General features: G+C 36.5%; 1 protein-coding gene across 6 annotated transcripts in view; it reads left to right on the top strand.

The window, feature by feature from the left end:
- rg (A kinase anchor protein rugose) overlaps positions 1-23,083 on the top strand; it is a 195,719-nt gene that overhangs the window by 168,895 nt on the left and 3,741 nt on the right. For 4 of the 6 annotated variants that reach the window (XM_090165482.1, XM_090165483.1, XM_090165481.1 and 1 more), the window contains exons 38-46: positions 7,653-7,747; positions 10,244-10,333; positions 13,386-13,563; positions 14,639-14,719; positions 16,391-16,546; positions 16,609-16,785; positions 20,529-20,627; positions 20,692-20,888; positions 22,228-22,379. In XM_090165482.1, coding sequence (XP_090021608.1) covers positions 7,653-7,747; positions 10,244-10,333; positions 13,386-13,563; positions 14,639-14,719; positions 16,391-16,546; positions 16,609-16,785; positions 20,529-20,627; positions 20,692-20,888; positions 22,228-22,379 — 1,225 coding nt within the window. The remainder of the gene's footprint in view (positions 1-7,652; positions 7,748-10,243; positions 10,334-13,385; positions 13,564-14,638; positions 14,720-16,390; positions 16,547-16,608; positions 16,786-20,528; positions 20,628-20,691; positions 20,889-22,227; positions 22,380-23,083) is intronic. The other 2 variants (XM_090165484.1, XM_090165480.1) reach the window with 1 other exon arrangement.

Genomic DNA, 23,083 nt, shown 5'->3' with positions numbered 1-23,083 from the left:
GAAATACGAAATATTATTCATTTTATTTTGCTAATAAAGGTTTAAATTTGGATCGATTCAACTAAATTATATAATTATTATTATTATTTAAATTATTTTGTAATAGAAGGGTGTAAGTTAATTAGCTGCAGTATCTTTCTTTACCGTCGAACGGCCAACTATGAACACGAGTTACCTAATCGAGGCTGGCTGTGATATGGTAGTCACGTGATTTTGTTTTCCCATTTTAACAAGTTGGTTAAGACCAAATTTACTTTATAGTTTCGCCTATTTAGTATTTGAGTATTTATTCTATATGTTGGCAAAGTGTTGGGTGGGTGATGGACTCCATAAATGAAAATATTCCTAGGTTGGTTTTCATGTCCCCATAAGGTCGAGAGGTCGGACATTTATCAAAATCCCGTACACTTTGTCTAAAATCTCAAAATCTTTTAAATCTCTCTATGGTAAATTAACATTGAAATGCCGAAATCACTTCAAAAATAATGATAAAATCGCCAAAATCTCTACGAAATCCCGTACAAAATAATGGCAAGTGTCCGACCCCTCGCATAAGGTTCTTGTATCCTACAATGAAGACAAGGTCCGTAAAAAATGCTTCACGAACTATATGCAATGAAGGGGACACACCTAATATACTTCATAATTTATCATATATTCCTAATTTTTCGACTAATTAAAATTGTTGCTCGCTTGAACTTATTATAAAACAAAATTAACTTAAAAACTATTAGCTTCATTTTATAAGTATTTGAAACCTATGTTTATCTGTCATTTCCGAAGAAATTATCCCACAATTATTTTCATTCTCCCTAAAATTTTCTATAAAATACTACATTTTCCTAATATTATCCCTTATAATCCTGCATTTTCCTTTATTAGCTTTAAAATATCCCATCAAATCTCGAATTTTCCCTTATTTTCAAAAAATAGTCTATAAAACCCTAACTTTCCTTAAATTTCCAAAACATATCCGTTAAAATCCTAACTTTCCTTAAATTTCCAAAAAATATCCGTTAAAATCCTACATTTTCCCAAAAATATCCCTTTAAATCCAGCATTTTCCTTTATTTAAAGTAAATGTCCTATAAAATGCTGCATTTTCCTTTATTTAAAATAAACGTCCTATAAAATCCTGCATTTTCCTTCATTTAAAATAAATGTCCTAGATGAAATCCTGAATTTTCCTAAAAATCCCTTAAAATCCTGCATATTCATTAAAATCCCTTAAAATCCTACATTTTCGTAAAAATCCCTTTAAATCCTACATTTTCCTCAAAATCCCTTTAAATCCTGCATTTTCCTTTATTTAAAAATATCCTATAAAATCCTATAAATAGACTATGCATTGTCAAGTTTTCCTACGTATATATTTGAGCTTTTCTGTGGTCACCCTGCAAATGTTATTATTCCGCGCTGGATGTAGTTTAAAAACAAGAGATTTGAAGGGCTATTTCGGTGTAGGCTACCTTGTTTCTCGGGCAAAATGTTGATGGTTCTTTAATGGGGTGCCACGGCGAGTTGCGCAAATAGGCGTGAAGATGGCTCTGCCGATTGTGGCGGCCGCGTGTGGGGTCGAATCTTCGGTGGCGCCCTCTCTCTTCCAGTGTCGCACTCACTTCCTACCGCTGCCCCGTTCCCCAGGGAATTTGCCCTTTCATATTTCATCGCTGGTGTTCGAGATTGCCACCGGAGTACACTAGGGACTTTTTGGATTTTCTAATAAACGTATTTTCTGTTCCCTGTGGTATTGAGATGCTTTTTAACGAAGTGGCTAGACGCTTAAAAAACGTACGCAAGATTACTGATTTCCTGATATTTCCAAATATATCTTATTATTGCCATTGTATTGAAATTGCATTTTTGGGTTTCCTGATATTTCCAAATTAATTTTATTCTTGCCATTGTTTTTCTACATTTTTAAATTTCCTGATATTTCCAAATATTTCTTATTGTGGCCATTGTATTTCAAAATTTTTGGATTTCCTGATACTTCCAAATATATCTTAGTATTGCCATTGCATTTCTGCATTTCATGATATTTTTAAATATTTCTTATTATTGCCATTGTATTGAAATCCGAAATTTTGTATTTCCTGATATATCTTATTATAGCCATTCTATTTCTGCATTTTGGATTCCATGATATTGAATTTGTATTTCTACATTTTTGGACTTCGTGATATTTCCAAATATTTTTTATTATGGCCATTGGATTTCTGCATTTTTGGGTTTCCTGATATTTCCAAATATATCTTATTATGACCATTGTATTGCAACATTTTTGGATTTCCAAATATTTCTTATTATGGTCATGGTATTTCTACATTTTTGGATTTTCGGATACTTCGAAATATATCTTATTCTTGCCATTGTATTTCTACATTTTTGGACTTCGTGATATTTCCAAATATTTTTTATTATGGCCATTGGATTTCTGCATTTTTGGGTTTCCTGATATTTACAAATATATCTTATTATGACCATTGTATTGCAACATTTTTGGATTTTCGGATACTTCCAAATATCTTGCCATTGTATTTCTACATTTTTGGACTTCGTGATATTTCTTATTATTGTCATTTTTTTCTGTCTCTTTGTTTTTCCTGAGATTTCTAATGTTTCCCTATTTCCTTTATTTATTAGAATTAACTTCTAGCTATACGAAAATTGTTGCATGACGATGAGCAACTTAGCAATTGTGTGTATCTTTAAATAATTGATAATTTAAGTCTCAACATAGTCATTTGTAGAAATACGTTTATATTAATTTATATAACCTTTACTTAAAAATGAATGATATACATTTTCTGTCGAACGTGCTGCGTAGTCCTGAGTGTGAGTTTATTACTCCTAGCTGTCAAACATTTTTTAATACATTTTTAAACGTGTTAAGTTCAGTTAATAATGATAATATGCATTTGGTTTATTTCCCTGAAAAAACGATAATTTTCCAGAAAAAAACGATAATTTTTTGGCCTAGATACGATAATCTCAGATTTTCGATCTGGAAACGCTACGAGTTCCCACTTACACGTTTTCGGGCTCTGGCTTAAACTCACTCTAATAGCCTCCGTTTCATTGTTATCGCTCGAAGAAATCTTTACGGTTGAAGACGGGGAATAGGATTCGGGGCGCCAGAAGGCACCGCCTTAACTCGCAGCGCCATCTACATTTGCGGATCGAAGACCGTTTCTAATCGGCCAGAGGGATCTCCGTCGGGGGAATTATTGCAAGCTCCCTTACCCCGGCGTGGCGCTAACGCGATCCGACGTTTTCCGAATCGAATTTCAAACTCTGGAGAGCCCACTCGAAGGCCCTGAATATCATTATCTTTAAAAGGAAATCTGCTTTTTCTTCGCGGCGTGGCTAGACGTCATTTAAAGGTTATTAGAAAATTGGTCGTGATCTAAATGTTTTTACTACCAATACATACTTTAATTTAATTATATTTCGGTTTTCAAATAAATGACATTGGCTCTTTAACCACATCGTAGGAAAATGGGACAAAAACAGGCATACTTCTCAACTCACCCCCTACAACTCCTTAACATTTTTGCATAAACTTTTGAAACACCCTGTATAAATGACCAATAGATATACAGGGTGTCCACTAAAAAACGATCCAGGGCGAATATCTCAGAAACGTTTTCTCTAGCAATTTAAAATTTTTATGTTACGTAGCACGTGCAGGGGGCCAAAGAAGAATGATAACCTCGATGACCTTGAACCATGTCTTCAAGGTCATCCAAAAACTATCTCGAGAACCGTAAGTGTTAGAAAGTTGGTTTCAATTAGAAAAGTGTTCCCCGTCACGTTTTATGCCTACTTAGCGTGAACATGATCGTATTCGACCAATAGTAAGTCGAGAAAATTGTTACCAAAATCACAAGGGTCGTAAAAGGGAAAATTGCAAGACAGCGCTAATAACTCCAAAACAAGTCGTCTACATTATCGAAATTTGCTAGACAATCGCATCATGGTAGGATATTTTAATATTTGGAAAATTGTACGACCTTGAACCATGTCTTCAAGGTCATACTAAAATTATCTCGAGAACCATTACGTTTAGAGCAAAAATTCCAATTAGAAAGTTGTTCTTCGTCACATTTTATGTATTAATAACTTTAAATTATAATTTCTAATTGGAATTTTTGATCTAAACCTAATGGTTCTCGAGATAATTTTAGTATGACCTTGAAGACATGGTTCAAGGTCGTACATTTTTCCAAATATTAAAATATCCTACCATGATTCGATTGTCTAGCAAATTTTGATAATGTATACGACTGGTTTTGGAGTTATTAGCGCTGTCTTGCAATTTTCCCTTTTACGACCTTTGTGATTTTGGTAACAATTTTCTCGACTTACTATTGGTCGAATCCGATCATGTTCACGCTAAGTAGGCATAAAACGTGACGGGGAACACTTTTCTAATTGAAACCAACTTTCTAACACTTACGGTTCTCGAGATAGTTTTTGGATGACCTTGAAGACATGGTTCAAGGTCATCGAGGTTATCATTCTTCTTTGGCCCCCTGCACGTGCTACGTAACATAAAAATTTTAAATTGCTAGAGAAAACGGACTCCGAGATATTCGCCCTGGATCGTTTTTTAGTGGACACCCTGTATAGACCTTTCAATAAAACATCTTCAAGGAAATTGCCAAGAAGTAATGTTTCCGAGAAGGGTATATCCTAAATGGTGGTAGGACCAAGCGTCTACGGGATCTACAGATTATTTTAAGACGAAAATGTCCTATGGCATTTTTCCGATTTAGGCCACCATTTCGAAGTTACGAAACAATTGATGTATGGACGACCCCTTCATTTAACTTTGCATGTTAATACCTTAACGTAAATTAGCGGTTTCATTCATAAACATCGGCACGCGGTCGAAAAAAATCTTTCTCGGCAAAGGCAACTTTTTATGAATGAATAAAATATTCACGCGCTCACTACAAAATCATTTTGTTGGGACGCGAACGCGCTATTTTTTTGTTACCATGGCAATTATTTATTTCTTTTAGGAACTAACTTGTAAGTGAAAATAAACTTTACTAAAACTATTAAAAAATCAAATCAGATAATCGCCATGGTAACGAAAAAAATAGCGCGTTCGCGTCCCAACAAAATGATTTTGTAGTAAGTTTTTTTTATTTCGGCCGCGTGCCGATATCTTAGAATGAAACAGCTAATTTACGGTAAGCTATTAAAAAAAGACGTTTAAATGAAGGGGTCGTCCATACATCAATTGTTTCGTAACTTCGAAATGGTGGCCTAAATCGGAAAAATGCCATAGAACATTTTCGTCTTAAAATAATCTCTAGAACCCGTAGACGCTCGGTCCTACCACCATTTAAGATACACCCTGTATAAACAGCTATTACTAGAAACGGACCTTCTGACTGCCCATTTAGAAAATATCAAATTAGAACCATTATTTGTTTTTTGATGTAACTGGGTAAACTTGTTGAGGTTAAAGGTAATAGTTTTCGTAGGTGGCGGTTGGCTCGCGTGGCATGCAGGGCTTGCCACCACCCTCCCACGCATGGTAACCTGGCCAGCTGAATTAATGGCTTTAAAAGTCGCTTGATGACTTAGGCCTAAGGTATTAGCCTAGCTGATTATTAAAGGAAATATACGGTTTTCGAATAATACAACCGTGATAGCAGTGTTGCCAGCCATGGTTTTTTCCTTCAAAATGGTGACGTTAGCATTTTTGGTCGCGAAAGCAAGTCCTCTCTCTAGTTTTCCCGCTCATTTACTTCGATACGCGCCAACGCCAGCGAATTCCCGATAGCTTCGCTCCTGGGCTCATCAGTCTGGCGCTCGCTTCAGCTGTTCGCCAGAACCGCTCCGTTCCCAGGACATCCCCAGATATGATGGAAGCGCCGATGTCCTCTGGGTGCCGCGCTCCACCGAATTATCTCTCTGGAGGGATGGGAAGCCGCGCAAATCATGGCGCGAGCGGGGTGCGTTAAAGGTCCGCGTCGTAAAAACCTCTTTCGCGTCTCGGATGGTGGCGCCATCGGCGGTCGTGTCGGCCGGTGTTGTTTTTGTAATTTGGGAGGCCCCGCGGTTGTTGTAAAGAGGGGCGCCCTCTGGAGGCCGCGGATGGCGCGTTTAAAGGATATCCAATTTCTCACACTTCCACAACTACCCTGTCCCCCCACCGTACTGACTCTCGTGTTTTTGCTATTTTCGGATTGAAATGAAATATTTTTTTGGGAAAGCCCAGAGTTGCCACGGGTCAGGAAATTTTAAAATAGGCCTGATATGTCAGGGAGTTCGAAAAAAGGCTTTAAGAGTCACGGAAAGGTCAGGAAATTTACAAATAGACCTATACAGTCAAAGATAGGCCAATTAGTTTGAAAATAGGCCCAAATAGGTAAGGCCAAAAAGTTTGAAAATTGGCCTAGAAAGTCAAGGATAGGCAAAGGAGTTTAAAAATTGGCCTAGAAAGTCAAGGATAGGCAAAGGAGTTTAAAAATTGGCCTAAAAGTTATGGAAATGTCAGGGAGTTTAAAAATTGGCCTAAAATGTCATGGAAATGTCAGGGAGTTAAACAATTGGCCTAAAATGTCATGGAAATGTCAGGGAGTTAAACAATTGGCCAAACACGTCATAGAAATGTCAGGGAGTTTAATAATGTGAGTTTGACTAATTAGTAAAAAGTCAGGGAATTTAAAAAAATTGTAAAAAGTCTAGAGAATTTAATTTAAATTTGAAAATTTTATTAAGGTAATTTTGCTATAGTTTTGTGAACTAATAAATAACTTAATTATAATCTTACTAAGAATCCTTACAGTCCTGGACATTTTTCAAACGTTGCAATATGAAGTCTTTTGTTAAAATATCAACTTATTTTAACTAATTACTCTATTTATTAAGTTTAGATAAAAGTAAAATATAAAGTTGAAAACTGTGTAACGTTGGTCTTAAAAACGGTCTGGGGTAAAACTACGGAATTTGAAACGGAAAATATTTTGGCAACCCTGAAGCCGAAATGGGAAATTTTTAGACGAAATTAAAGCAACTGTCGGCTCGACGTGTAGTAACTGTTTTTTTTTTCAATAGATATCGCTAGCGTCGAAATAATAAAGGCGGTACTTATAAATGTAGGTTGATTGGATCGTTTGTAAATTGGTCAATAACATAAATTACAGCAATTATTAACAATATTTTTACATGGGATATATAATTAAGGTTAAAATCTACTAAATAGAGTATAATGTGTCTAACTATAATACTCTAACAATGGCTCTCTGACGACGTTATCATTTCGCTATTTTGAATTGAAGCTTCCTTTGCCATAAATAGATGGCACCACGCTCTCTAGTGAAGTCACGTTTTTCGATAGATTCATGGCCATCTCTAATAACAGGGGCCTTTTCATAATACAGGTGGCAATGATAGAACCGCCACTTGCTCTAAGGTTAATAGAGTTAATTAAATTTCAAGTCTTCTTAAATACAATTTAACCTTGATTTTTTTCAAATTCATTTTTCTAGTATGGAGTTAGTTTTTAAGTCATTAAACCTGTCAATTTTCATTTTTGATCCGACCAAAATGTTGGACTTAACCATTACCTTAGTTGCCTTTTTTACAACTGCCGCATCATATTTTAAGCGTGATCGTTTTATTTGTAGGTCCTGAAGCGGTTCGAGCCACAAATATTTTCTATTATTTAACTTACGAGGGAAGCGTAGATTTGGAGAATATGAAAGACCCCGTCATGAAGGAGGTAAGTTCAATTGAATTGGTTTCTTTGAAATTACAGGGTTGATGGAATTGGAAAATAGGCCTATAAGGTCTGAGAAATTGAGGGAATTTGAAAATAGCCATGAAAGGTCTGGGAAATTGAGGGAATTTGAAAATAGGCATAAAAGGTCTGGGAAATTGAGGGAATTTGAAAATAGGCATAAAAGGTCTGGGAAATTGAGGGAATTTGAAAATAGGCATAAAAGGTCTGGGAAATTGAGGGAATTTGAAAATAGGCATAAAAGGTCTGGGAAATTGAGGGAATTTGAAAATAGGCATAAAAGGTCTGGGAAATTGAGGGAATTTGAAAATAGGCATAAAAGGTCTGGGAAATTGAGGGAATTTGAAAATAGGCATAAAAGGTCTGGGAAATTGAGGTAATTTAAAAATAACTATATAAGGTCTGGAAAATTGAGGGAATTTGAAAATAACTATAAAAGGTCTGGGAAATTTAGGGAATTTGAAAATAGCCATAAAAGGTCTGGGAAATTGAGGGAATTTGAAAATAGCCATAAAAGGTCTGGGAAATTGAGGGAATTTGAAAATAGGCATAAAAGGTCTGGGAAATTGAGGGAATTTGAAAATAGGCATAAAAGGTCTGGGAAATTGAGGTAATTTAAAAATAACTATATAAGGTCTGGAAAATTGAGGGAATTTGAAAATAACTATAAAAGGTCTGGGAAATTTAGGGAATTTGAAAATAGCCATAAAAGGTCTGGGAAATTGAGGGAATTTGAAAATAGCCATAAAAGGTCTGGGAAATTGAGGGAATTTGAAAATAGGCATAAAAGGTCTGGGAAATTGAGGGAATTTGAAAATAGGCATAAAAGGTCTGGGAAATTGAGGGAATTTGAAAATAGGCCTAAAAGGTCTGGGAAATTGAGGGAATTTGAAAATAGGCATAAAAGGTCTGGGAAATTGAGGGAATTTGAAAATAGGCATAAAAGGTCTGGGAAATTGAGGGAATTTGAAAATAGGCATAAAAGGTCTGGGAAATTGAGGGAATTTGAAAATAGGCATAAAAGGTCTGGGAAATTGAGGTAATTTAAAAATAACTATATAAGGTCTGGAAAATTGAGGGAATTTGAAAATAACTATAAAAGGTCTGGGAAATTTAGGGAATTTGAAAATAGCCATAAAAGGTCTGGGAAATTGAGGTAATTTTAAAATAACTATAAAAGGTCTGGGAAATTGAGGGAATTTGAAAATAGGCATAAAAGGTCTGGGAAATTGAGGGAATTTGAAAATAGGCCTAAAAGGTCTGGGAAATTGAGGGAATTTGAAAATAGGCCTAAAAGGTCTGGGAAATTGAGGGAATTTGAAAATAGCCATAAAAGGTCTGGGAAATTGAGGGAATTTGAAAATAGGCCTAAAAGGTCTGGGAAATTGAGGGAATTTGAAAATAGGCCTAAAAGGTCTGGGAAATTGAGGGAATTTGAAAATAGGCATAAAAGGTCTGGGAAATTGAGGGAATTTGAAAATAGGCCTAAAAGGTCTGGGAAATTGAGGGAATTTGAAAATAGGCCTAAAAGGTCTGGGAAATTGAGGGAATTTGAAAATAGCCATAAAAGGTCTGGGAAATTGAGTGAATTTGAAAATAGGCCTAAAAGGTCTGGGAAATTGAGGGAATTTGAAAATAGGCCTAAAAGGTCTGGGAAATTGAGGGAATTTGAAAATAGGCCTAAAAGGTCTGGGAAATTGAGGGAATTTGAAAATAGGCATAAAAGGTCTGGGAAATTGAGGGAATTTGAAAATAGGCATAAAAGGTCTGGGAAATTGAGGGAATTTGAAAATAGGCATAAAAGGTCTGGGAAATTGAGGGAATTTGAAAATAGGCATAAAAGGTCTGGGAAATTGAGGGAATTTGAAAATAGGCCTAAAAGGTCTGGGAAATTGAGGGAATTTGAAAATAGGCCTAAAAGGTCTGAGAAATTGAGGGAATTTGAAAATAGCCATACAAGGTCTGGGAAATTGAGGGAATTTGAAAATAGCCATAAAAGGTCTGGGAAATTGAGGGAATTTGAAAATAGGCATAAAAGGTCTGGGAAATTGAGGGAATTTGAAAATAGGCATAAAAGGTCTGGGAAATTGAGGGAATTTGAAAATAGCTTTAAAAGATCTGGGAAATTGAGGGAATTTGAAAATAGCCATAAAAGGTCTGGGAAATTGAGGTAATTTGAAAATAGCCATAAAAGGTCTGGGAAATTGAGGTAATTTGAAAATAGCCATAAAAGGTCTGGGAAATTGAGGTAATTTAAAAATAACTATATAAGGTCTGGAAAATTGAGGGAATTTGAAAATAACTATAAAAGGTCTGGGAAATTTAGGGAATTTGAAAATAGGCATAAAAGGATGGGTAAATTGAGGTAATTTGAAAATAATTTTAAAACTCGGGTAAATTGAGGTAATTTGAAAATAGACATAAGAGTATAGTGTATAGTTTAAATGTATTTTAAATAAATGATCTCTTGATTTTCAGGCCATTGAAAACCAGATAAAAAATTTCGGTCAGACACCGTCGCAGCTGCTGATGGAACCTCACCCACCCAGAAGTTCAGCTATGCACATTGTGAGTCATTTCACTGTTCCCAATCAGTCGTTCCCAAACTGTGTACTGCGGAATCCCTGGGTTACTTATTTAGAAAAACCTGTTACTAACCAGTCAACCCTATAAATTTTCTTATATTTTGTTAGGAGCTAAGTGTTATTATTAATCTACGGTAGCGGTTCCCAAAAGGTGTTCCGCGGAACCCTGGGGCTCCGTGGAAGGGTCACAGGGGTTCCGGGAATTCGCAGCGCGGCCATCTTTGTTTGTGTCAAGAGTCGTTTAAGATAAGTTAAAAAATGAGTTGGGTTTCCGATAGTTTTAGGTGGATAATTTAGGGTTCCATAGCAAAAACAAATTGGGAACCGCTGATCTACGGAATCTAATTTTTATTTATTTTGAAAAAAAACGTAACATGTTAAGATGGGGTGGCGAAGTTGTAAGCGCTTTCGCCTAACTGGTCTTCAGATATTTACAACCTGAATAGTTAACCGTTGGAAGCACTTAAATTGTCTAAAATATTCAAACTTGGAAGACAGTATGTAATCAGACCAGTTCAATACAGACGCCGCGAATTCTTCGAAGGAGGGGTGGCGGAGTGGTTAGCACTTTCGTCTCGCAGAAAGAGGGGCTGGGTTTGATCACACCTTGTGGCACTGGGTGAAAACTCGGAACTACTCTTGCGTAGAGTTTGCAAGTTCTCTTCCCGCTTGTTTAAGGCGTTTTCCCCCGAGTTCTTCGGTTTCCCCTTTCATAAATATTTGTTGAGGTTGAAGTTAATAGTTACTGTAGGGAGCTGTTGGCTCGCGTGGCCACCACCCTCCTACGCATTGTAACCCGTCCACCGGTTTAAAGGCATTAAAAGTCGCTAGATGACTTAGGCCTAGCTGATTATTATTATTATTAACCTGTTAACCCTATTTTGAGTATAATTTTTCGTATTTTTTGTTGGAAGCTTCTGTATTTTTAGTATAAACTAAACTTTAATTTCATTCATCGCGAGTCCCTTAGTATCAATTTTATTATTAAATTGTAATCTAATTCATCTTTGTTTGCATATTGTGATAATTAAAACTGCTAATTGCGCTCTATACATTTTTTTAAACCCAACCTTCGAATTCTAAACAATTTCAGAAGCTCTTATTTAATGTCTTCGTTAGATTAAGCAAGAATCCATTAGCGTAGGGTTACAATTATGGATTCTAGGTTCAGGGCTCCCACGAACTTCTTAGAATTTCATGTTAATTATCATTGGTCTCCATTTGGCTCATATCTTACTCTTTATCATGAAAAGTCCTTTTTGCTCCTATCATTTTCCAGAATAAAAGAATGTGTTTATTTCTGCTAAGGGAGTTACACAATACTATTTACGCTCTAACAGTAAGCTCCTATATTTTCAAAAATGTCCTATAACAACCGATATTTTTATTAAAATCCCCAAAAAGTCCTATAGCATCCTATATTTTTAGCAAAATCCCCAAAAAGTCCTATAGCATCCTATATTTTTAACAAAATCCCCAAAAAAATCCTATAGCATCCTATATTTTTAGCAAAATCCCCAAAAAGTCCTATAGCATCCTATATTGTTAACGAAATCCCAAAAAAATCCTATAGCATCCTATATTTTTAGCAAAATCCCCAAAAAGTCCCATAAAATCCTATAATTTTGATATTTGGCCCATTTCAAATCCCACCAAGGAGACGACCCGATGCAAAATGACGTCGGATTTCTATGAAAATCTATAATACTAATTCACTCGAGCAGATAATGTAACGTAGAAAATCGCAGATTAATCGGATACAAATTACCGATCTTATCGCACCATTATTTATATTTCTATCCGCCATTTTGTAAAATGGCGTCGTATTTCTATGGAAATTTAAAAGGTTGTTTATATCGTTCAGATAATGTTTTATTTATCGGCGAAAATATATGGCAGTTATCACAGCATACGTTTTACAAATATTTTGTATTATACTTAAAATTACGACGTTTTTATTCCCTCCTTAACATATAGGTACCCCTCGCGTTGATTGGATCGTTTGTAATTTGCTCAATAACATAAATTACAGAAATTATAAACAATACTTTTACATGGGATATATAATTTATGTTAAAGTCCACTAAATAGAGTATAAGTTTTCTAATTATAATAGTCTACAATGGCTCTCTGATGACGTTTTCATTTGGCTATTTAAAATTTTAGCTTCCTTTGTCATAAATAGATGGCACCACGCTCTCCAGTAAAGTCGCGTTTTTCGAAGAATCGGATAGATTCATGGCCATCTCTAATAACAGGGGACTTTTCATAATACAGGTGGTAATGATAGAGCCGACAGGCGCTGCTTGAAGGCCTTTTCTAGATGCGCTTATACACTTTATAACAACATATAACGACATCTATCGCAAATTTTTGTGAAATAATGTAATTTTCTTGTAATGTCGTTAGGTGAATAATTTTAAATTGCCAAATGTTTTCTATGTATTTCAACATTAAATTTTGGTCGTATTCTTAATTATAAAAGTCCCCAAGTACGTCAATTATCCAAAATAATAACTGTTGAAAAGGTTAACAAGCTAAAGAACGATAACATGACTAGTAAATGTAGTGAGCTGTTGAATCGCGTGTCATCTAGGAGCAACAAACACAAGGAGAACGCAGCTAGCCTCTAAACACGCTAACGCAATGTTGGGTACAAATTTCATTGGACGAACCTTTACGCTGAACGTTTTACGGGCAGGGGGGAAGACAATTTCGAATTTTCCCCTTCCGACGACAGCGGGTGTTAAAGCTTCTAACCAATGAAAACTGCACGCAAGAAAATCCACGACTTTTGACGGGTTGCGGTCTCTTTGTGTGGGCTGCTGTGTTTGTTGCTCCTAGGTGCTATGAAGGGCTTTCCACCACCCTCCTACGCAGTTTAGCCCGGCCACTTCAATTAATGCCATTAAAAGTCGTTCGATGACTCGGGTGGCTTGAGTGTTAGCCTAGTTGATTACTATTATTAGTGAAGCCCAAATCTTAAGCGCCGTACAACATTTTGCTTTCGGGCTAACTTGTTTTTCCTTCGCCAGAGTCCGATGATGTTCTCCCCAATAACGGAGGAGATCTGCATGATCATGAAGTTCCTTTCTAATTCGCCCATCTGCCACATTTCGGCAAACACCTATCCTCAACTGCCCATGCCTTCCGTCGTCACCATTTCGTGCAACCAGAATTTCGCTGTCAACCGATGGAACGTCGGATTCTCGGGTAAGATACGCTTCTCTTCATCAATGGCGGAGTGAGGCTGAAGAACGTTCCTAAACAATAATATTTAGGGCATTTATGCTCAAATGGGACATTGTTTTGTAAACGACCACCTCGACCTTGAATACGGTCACCCCGACCTTGCCTATGTTAATCTCGACCTTGAATATGTCAATCTCGACTTTGAATATGTCAATCTCGACTTTGAATATGTCAATCTCGACTTTGAATATGTCAATCTCGACTTTGAATATGTCAATCTCGACTTTGAATATGTCAATCTCGACCTTTAATATGTCATTCTCGACCTTGAATATGTCAATCTCGACCAGAATATGTCAATCTCGACCAGAATATGTCAATCTCGACCTTGAATATGTCAATCTTGACCTTGAATATGTCAATCTCGACCTTGAATATGTCAATCTCGACCTTGAATATGTCAATCTCGACCTTGAATATGTCAATCTCGACCTTGAATATATCAATCTCGACCTTGAATATGTCAATTTCGACCTTAAATAAGATCACCTCGACCTTCAATGTAGATTTATTTATAAACGTTTTGCTCAACGTCACGAGAAATTGGCTCTCTCCTAAAGCTCGCGTTTTTAAATTTAATCACGCGCTTTATATCAATTAAATAAGGTAGGCGTAGTTCATAATATCAATCTTTATTAAAAAAATAAATGTTCCACCGGCGCATCATAATTTATTATTACAGTACCTACTTTCTCAATCATTAATAAAAAAACAACGAAAACTTATTTCGTGTATAAATATTGTAGATGTCCCTGATATCCCGACAGTTTTACGGGCTGATCTCTTTTAATTTAATGAATTTGTGTTAAATGTTATCGCTTCCTGATTTCCAATCTAACACTCGGGTACTGCTCTAAGCTAGCAGAGCAGTCTCAGTCTGAAAGTCCAACAATACTGAAGGAATGATAAAAACACGTTATAACCGAAGTCAGACAATGCATTAAAAAAACGCAACACGATTTTCCTAAACCGTTTAGCTCGCTTCGCCTCATAGTTGAATCACAATTTCAATACAAATATCGTTCTTCTGTTTCAGGTCCTTTTCACCAAAGTCCCTATTCTGATCCATCTCAGAATTCACCGAATCAGCTACCTCTTGCTATGGATCCTTTACTAAGTGAGTTTCTAACACCTGGAAATGGTTTTTAACACACTTATTTTTCTACATACACGTGGTTTCTAACACTATTATTCTTGGTCTACAAACACGTGGTTTCTAACACTATTCTTATTGGTCTACAAACACGTGGTTTCTAACACTATTCTTATTTTACTACATACGTGGTTTCTAACAGACTTATTGTTCTATATACACATGGTTTCTATCAGACTTATTGTTCTATGTACACATGGTTTCTAACAGACTTATTGTTCTATGTACACATGGTTTCTAACAGACTTATTGTTCTATGTACACATGGTTTCTAACAGACTTATTGTTCTATGTACACATGGTTTCTAACAGACTTATTGTTCTATGTACACATGGTTTCTAACAGACTTATTGTTCTATGTACACATGGTTTTTAACTCGCATATTGTTCTGCTAATATATGGTTTTTAACACACTAGATATAGTTTTATTAACATATTGTTTTTAACACACTAGTTTTGGTTTTATTAACACATGCTTTTTAACGCTTCTTATTGTTCTACTAACACATGGTTTTTAACACACTTATTGTTCTATTAAGACAGTTTTTAACACACTTATTGTTCTACTAACACACGGTTTTTAACACACTTGTTGTTCTACTAACACAGGGTTTTTAACACACTTATTGTTCTATTAACACAGTTTTTAACACACTTATTGTTCTACTAACACATGGTTTTAACACACTTGTTGTTCTACTAACACACTTATTGTTCTATTAACACAGTTTTTAACACACTTGTTGTTCTACTAACACACTTATTGTTCTATTAACACAGTTTTTAACACACTTATTGTTCTACTAACACACGGTTTTCAACACACTTATTGTTCTACTAACACACGGTTTTCAACAAACTTGTTGTTCTACTAACACACTGTTTTTAACACACTTGTTGTTCTACTAACACAGGGTTTTTAACGCTTCTTATTGTTCTACTGACAAGTGATTTTTAACATACTTATTGTTCTACTAACAAGGGATTTTTATCATACTTATTGTTCTACTAACAAGGGATTTTTAACATACTTATTGTTCTACTAACAAGGGATTTTTATCATACTTATTGTTCTACTATCAAGGGATTTTTATCATACTTATTGTTCTACTAACAAGGGATTTTTAACATACTTATTGTTCTGACACACGTCTTAGTGTTCTACGTAAAAATGTAGTGATAGAAACTGAAAGGCAACTTCAGGGTTTGGCTGATTTAAATCAATATGAAAAAGGAGATTTCAATCAAGTATTTTTTTAAATCCAGCTACTTTGAAAAAATTATTGTAAGATTAAAAGAAATCAAAAATAGATTCTAATACAATTCTTATACAAAGCAAAACTAAAATAATAATTTAATTATATTATATATATATTATATATATATATATATATGTATATATATAAATATATATATATATATATATATATATATATATATATATATATATATATATATATATATATATATATATATATTATTACCAAAATAAAAAGTTTACTTTTACTATTTCTTAAGAATTTCTTATAATTAAAAAAAATCCTTTTTTGTGTTTTATGTAATCGGCGAATATCCGTGTAAATAATGTAAATGTTTTCGGGTAAGGTACTAAACATGGTAATTCGTTTCGTAGTGATGAATGTGGCGCCACATAAACGGCATTTGGGAGACAACTTCAGCCAGAAACTGAGGATGCGTTCTTGCTGTTTCGTCACAACTGTCGATAGTCGATTTCTGATCGCGTGCGGATTTTGGGATAACAGCTTCAGAGTATTTTCTACAGATTCAGGTGATCATCCATTATTCAAAGTGCAGTTTTGTGGTAACTAATTCCGTCAATTATTCCTTTAGCTCGTATTATTCAGATAATATACGGCCACTTCGGGGTTGTTACCTGTTTGGCTCGATCAGAATGCAACATAACGTCGGACTGTTACATAGCCTCCGGCTCCGAAGACTGCACCATTCTCCTTTGGCACTGGAATGCCCGGATCCAGTCGGTCGCTGGTGACAACAACTGCCCAGGTTGTAATTTTTAGTACATGTTTTCATACACTTCCCGGAAAAGTCAAATATAGAGTTTGTGCTATCTAGGAGCAACAAACACAAGGAGAACGCTAACGCAGTGTTGTGTACAAATTTAATTGGACGAACCTTTACGCTGAACGTTTTACGGGTGGGTGGGAAGACATTATCAGCGTCTAACCAATGAAAATTGTACACATAAAAAATCGACGACTTGTGTGGGGTGCTGTGTTGGTTGCTCCTAGGTGCTATCGGGACTGGACTTAAAACTATACTCAGTTGCGGGTTAAGAAAGGCAAAATATCTAGTACATTTAGTTCCGGTCCCAGGCCAGTTTTAGGATGGAGCGAGATTCGATTATAAAAAAAATCTTTTTTTCCTTCATTTTTCCGTTCGCCCTATGGTAGGGCCGACCATGAGTACATTTGGCGGAAAGATACTAGCACGACTTTCCGGTAAATCGGCCACGGGAATTTCTAATTTGGCCTGTTTACGGTTGAATTTCTAAGTATACCCGCGCGCGTTATATTTCAAAGTGATAATTTTTTAGCATAGATAAGATTTAAAAACAGTTGTTGTTTTTGCGCTTGTTGCAGCCTACTTCCAGGGGCTAGTAGGCCACACTTTGAAGCTCTCCGGCGCTCTTTAATTTCATCGTAGGAAAATGAGGAAAAAACAGGCATATTTCTCAATTCACCCCCTACAACTCCTTAAAATTTTTGCATAACCTTTTGAAACACCCTGTATACGTGAATTTTGTGATGTATCCCATTACACGCGCTGATTGACGTACTTAATTTTAAAATAAGCTTCGCTTGCTGAACCTGTTTTTATGTAGCTCACTCGTCACGAAATGCGTAAAAGTTCAGTTCAGTTTATGCTTAAAAACAGGGTGCCTCGTTGAATTTACTCTTTATGTCCAGGGCTTTTCGAAGTAAAATGTCATCGATACGTCACCCGTGACGCAGCAGCAACATCAAAACAAGAAGCCCAATGTTACTTTATAGAAAAGTATTGTATGTAGGATAAAGATGTACAGTCCCGTTCAAAATTTTCTGGCCGTTTTCTCTTGGCAGCCATCTGCCAGTTGGGCTCTTTTACAGCCCAATTGGGCTTCTTTTTATGTCTACTTGCGGGAAAAAATGAATTGGGCTGTTGGGCTGTTTTTTGGGCTACTTTCAGAGGTTTTCGATAATATACACTAAAATCGGTAGGATACCGATTTCTTCCAAATTAATACGCTTTAAAGCACTCCGAAATATATTACTCTCAATATATGTACAGTTTTTCTTCAAAAATTCGATTAATTTGTACTTAAAAAAATATGTCGAATAATAAAAATTGGAGTTTCTATAAAATTTCCCATGATACTTAAAACTATAACATCACGCAAACACCAATATTTTGAAAAGCACGCCTTTTAAAAAATAAATTCTCGCCAAATTGGGCTAGAATTTGGGCTTGTTTACAAAATAGGGCCTATTTATAATTAAGCTGGAAATTGGGCTCCTTTGAAGAGCTGTTGGGCGGTGAAGGTAAAATTATATCTGGCAGCTCTGCAGCCATTTTATTTCTGTCTTAGGTAGAGAACCGAATGAGGGCTTCTATGAAAGAATACCCTCACGAAAATAATATGTAGTGACAATTAACGCTCTACCACCATTAGGGCACGAACAAAGCCGGAAATAGCCAAACCCCTCCAAAATGACGTCATGAAAAATAAATATAATTTGTTTGTCTCTACGCGTGTTCGAAGCGTCATAATACTCGGAAACCAAATCTGGTTTCATTATTCAAATCGGATATGGGGTTGTAAAGTTATTGAAGAAATAGTGATGACGGAAAACCGGAAAATTAACCCTAATTTAAATTTTAAGGGCGTTGTTTCACTTAAAAATTAAATTAGGGTTTTCTTTCATAGAAGCCCTCATTCGGCTATCTACCTAAGACAGAAATAAAATAGCTGCCGAGAGAAAACGGCCAGAAACGTTTGATCGGGACTGTACAAGCAATAAATAGCTTGAGCGTGTGCTTCGTTCAACCATGAATCTATAAATATCACGGCATCAGTCGGTCGGTCGAAGGGGCAGGACTTGACGCTCCGTCCCAAGTGCATCATTGTCACTATTACACAGTAGAAATTAAACAATGAAGAGCGGCTCTCCAATTGGTTCTTGAACTGCTAATGAGATCTCGACCTAGCTGTGGCGAGAGATGATGCTTTAGCTGGAGGGTTTTCTATTGGTGCTTCCAACCGGCCCTAAATGGGTTAGAGTGTGCAATAACTGGTGGCTTTATCGGGGAGTCGGGGTCCGCCTCTTGTAACCCATAAGGGCGGTGGCGCACTGGGAGATGTTAGCTCTGATCAAATGGTCCTATCTCCACCTCCGACTTCGGTCAGGTTTGGGCTGGATACTGAACTTCGGTTCAGGTTAACGGAGAGGGTCCAGGCAAGCTGGCCGCCTCGGCGGATTGGGTAGCCTGCTGTGGGGCGGCGGGCCTCCATATGCGGGCACGGCGGTCCTGTTTCCCGTTCTTTTGGGGCCCACCGGGATCTCCGGTGCCAGCTGTGCCGGGTTACTTGGGCTGCTGTGTGCTCGTCGTTCCCCTTTAGGAGCTCTCTCCAAAGGGCTTGGCTCCTTACCTACGTAGGTGGGGTGTCGGCTGGAGTTGCTAGATCATCCATTCTAAATCCCATTGCTGTGTGCGAAGTGGGGATTGGTCCACCCATTGCTGCACCTTCTGCTGGGTTGAGTGGCTTGCGTCAAAGGTGAGACCATCAGTAGTAGGGTTCTGCTACCCATGCTGGATTTGTCACCTGTCCGGGCTAGGTGGACACTGGCGTAGGGCACTATGATGATAGGCCTCCGGTGGTATGGTCTTTGTTACTAGGTACACCGGGCTATAAATTCTGACACACTGGTGCTTCCAACCATCAACCGTTCAGGTTATTCCGGTTGTAATTTTCAGAAATCTGAAGATACTCAGCCAGATCAGATTAATTTTTTTTTTATTATCTCCACCCACAGGGGCAGATTAACCCTTTCGGCGCCTCTAGGCACAAAACCATTTGGCACCTATAGGTTTTTTAGCTTAGGAAATATAGCGCCATCTGCCTTAATATCCGTTAACTAAATAAATTAAGAAATAGCAGACGCCTTTTGAACTTTCAGCTGTTATGCAGAGAGAATATTGAACGAGCAGAGAGCTTTCATATATTTAATTAAAAACTCGGTTGGTAGGTGGAGATACTTATGACCAAAATTTAAACTACGCACAAAGCCTATTGGCATTGTCTAACGGGTTGGACTTGGTCAGTTAAGTAGGGGCAAGTCAACTTGTCAAGTACTTCGACCGTTGGGCTTTATCAGAGTTTTGGCGCCCCTAGAAAATCTGACTCATTATCCTAAATAACTGATCTAAACTGCTCTGCTTTAATTAATCTCACCAGATTCAGTTAAAAACGGTCAATATACTTTACTTAGTGCATATGTAAGATCAATAACTGTGTACGGCATATAAAATCTGCTGGTTTAATAGGAATTCAGATTAGATTCGGGTTTAAACTCTGGTTTTGCATTTTCAGTTTTTTCACCCATATCAACTTATCTGATAATATCTGAGCGTAAATGCATTTAATCTGATTAATCCCAATTATTTTATCGATTAGAAGCACTACGTTCTATATTCATGAATGTATATGAATAAATTAATTTAACTCTATTAATAACTTATTTTGTATTTAGATATCCCAACTCCCAGAGCCACTCTAACTGGACATGAACGTGAGATCACTTGTATCGTGGTTTCAGCTGAGCTGGGCCTCGTTGTGAGTGGTTCTAAAAGTAATGGTCCTCAATTGGTTTTCAATATCTTTACACGTCTAACAATGTTTCTTTGTAACTGCAGCCGGACCAGTTTTGGTACACACCACCAGTGGGGACCTTCTGCGCTCCCTCGAAGCGCCGGAATACTTTAAGTCGCCGGAACTGTGCACTTTGTCGCGCGAAGGACTTATTGTAGTTTGCTACGACCATGGCAACATAGCAGGCTACACCATTAATGGAAAGCAACTGAGATTTGAGTCTCATCATGACGACATACAGGTTTGATACATTGGGAAATTTAGAATGGATACAATTAGGACGGCTATAGTCAGGGTTGCCACAGTACCTGAAAAAATTATCGAATTTTAATAATTTTTAAATTATTCAGGGAATTTATATTTGATTGCCAATGGAAAACGTTTAGTAAAACAAAGGTTAAAATTGCCTAATTTGGTCTGAAATTTGAATCTAAAAAAACTGATGATAGGAGGGTTCTTATCAGGGCAATAGAATACCTTCAAGTTACTATTTTTCTCAAGTGCCCTGTTTTCAATAACTCTGGAGAAAAGCTTAAAATATTTCTGTACTTCTTCTTAAGATAAGTCTACTGAATGGTCAAAAATGAGTAGGGATGCACCGATATACCGGCCTATTTTTCGAATATCGGTATCGGCCAATATCGGCTTAAGCGAAACCGATCTTGGCCGATACCGGTATTAGAAAAATATTTTCAGGAAAAACCTTTAGAAATAAGAAAATTCTCGATTAACTAACTAATGATAATATTTTATTTGATTGGCCGCGCCACGAACGCGAGATTTCAGAAGCTAGATCATACCTTTTATAGACAGGGGGTTACGGGTATAAACAAATACAAAACAACGATATTCGATTTGTAAAATCAAAAGTAAATGAACCGAAGTTATCAGACTGCTCTACTCCCCATGTTGGAGGCGTTTACCTTATGAAGTTACATTTGGACTTCGAATTAGAAATTTTGGGCGCTCTTATGCCAAATAAAAAAGCTTTTGTTTTTATGAAACCATTTTTTATGCATAGAAATAGCTATAGCCACAATTTCCAAGTGCCATTTATCGCGTCAAAAGACGGGGATGGAAATTAGCTTTTATTTGACTTGATTTTCTCATCATTTTCATAAGGAAAACGCCTTCCGATTCTGAGCGCTATTTCGATAAATTCGGTTCGTTTACTTCTGGTAAAATTAAATGAAACATATTCGGATATGCTCTTGCAAACCTTTTTTCATGAAAAATTAGAATGAAATGGTATGACAGTGCACTGAACTGTCTTTTACAATGATTTTATCATATACACTACTGTTGTGATAGATAAATTTGTTAATATCAGCTATTCGTGGCTGATATATCGGCTGTACCCATATCTGTGCATCCCTAAAACTGAGTCAGTTTTGTGATATTTAAATAATTATTTTTTTGGACCTAATTTAGTTCAGAGTCCTCTACTTGCATTGGTTAAAAATTCCTTTTTCCGTTATTTATTTTTGAGATATCGGTGGAAGACCTCTAATAGCATTAAACTTAAGTTGCCTAGTTAAATATAGTGTAGATTTTAACATATTTCATGTTTTTTTATAAAGAGTTTGATTCTAAGTCGTGATGGAGAATACATGATGACTGGAGGAGACAAGGGTGTCGTCGAAGTCTGGAGGACTTTTAACTTGGCCCTCTTATACGCTTTCCCAGCCTGCGACAGTGGCATCAGATCGTTAGCTTTGTCACACGACCAGAAGTAATTGCAATCTACATAACATTTCATTTTTTCAATGTTCGCCGATATCGTAATTTAAAGGGCCCACAGACAATTGGTCCAAAATTCAAGTAGCTCCTCCCCTTCCGTCACGTGAACCAGGCGTAATTTTCCCATTTCTTTGGCATCACCTTCAAAATCCAAACGATTATGTGGCCCTTCAATCGATTAGAATACTAATTTTTTCGAATATTTTGTGGAGTATCTCCAATACCGCTGGTATAAAGTTACGTTAGTGACCATGCAACTATACCATAATACAAAAGTTCAAGATGAGCTGTACCATCTACACATTGTTTGAGAAAATCGCTTTTAAATATTCGTAAAAATGTTATCGATTGGTTTTTAGCCTCTTTTCTCTAGTATAGAGGAAATAGGTGTTATTTTCGCTAATGAAGTATTGTGGTGGTGAATAATACAGTGGAAGCTATAGTTCCGTATAGTCTATAACTCCGTATAGGTCCTCGGGAATCGGCGAATTATCTTCAAATTTAATTAAGGCGTCATTCGATTGGTATTAGTTCTCTATATCTACCTATGCCAGTGCTGAGCCCTCTTTTCCTATTAATCAGTATTTTAAACACTAACCGATTAATCGCTAAAATTGCCTTATCGGTAACCGATACTGACATCATATCGGTATGGGGCCAACACTAACCTTTTTAATATCCAATCTTTAAACGATT

Source organism: Leiobunum rupestre, chromosome 2 (assembly GCF_980474605.1).
Source record: "Leiobunum rupestre chromosome 2, qqLeiRupe1.1.hap1, whole genome shotgun sequence".
Lineage (NCBI taxonomy): Eukaryota > Metazoa > Arthropoda > Arachnida > Opiliones > Sclerosomatidae > Leiobunum > Leiobunum rupestre.
Note: the sequence above shows the minus strand (reverse complement) of the source record. Positions and strands in the feature narration are given on the sequence as shown.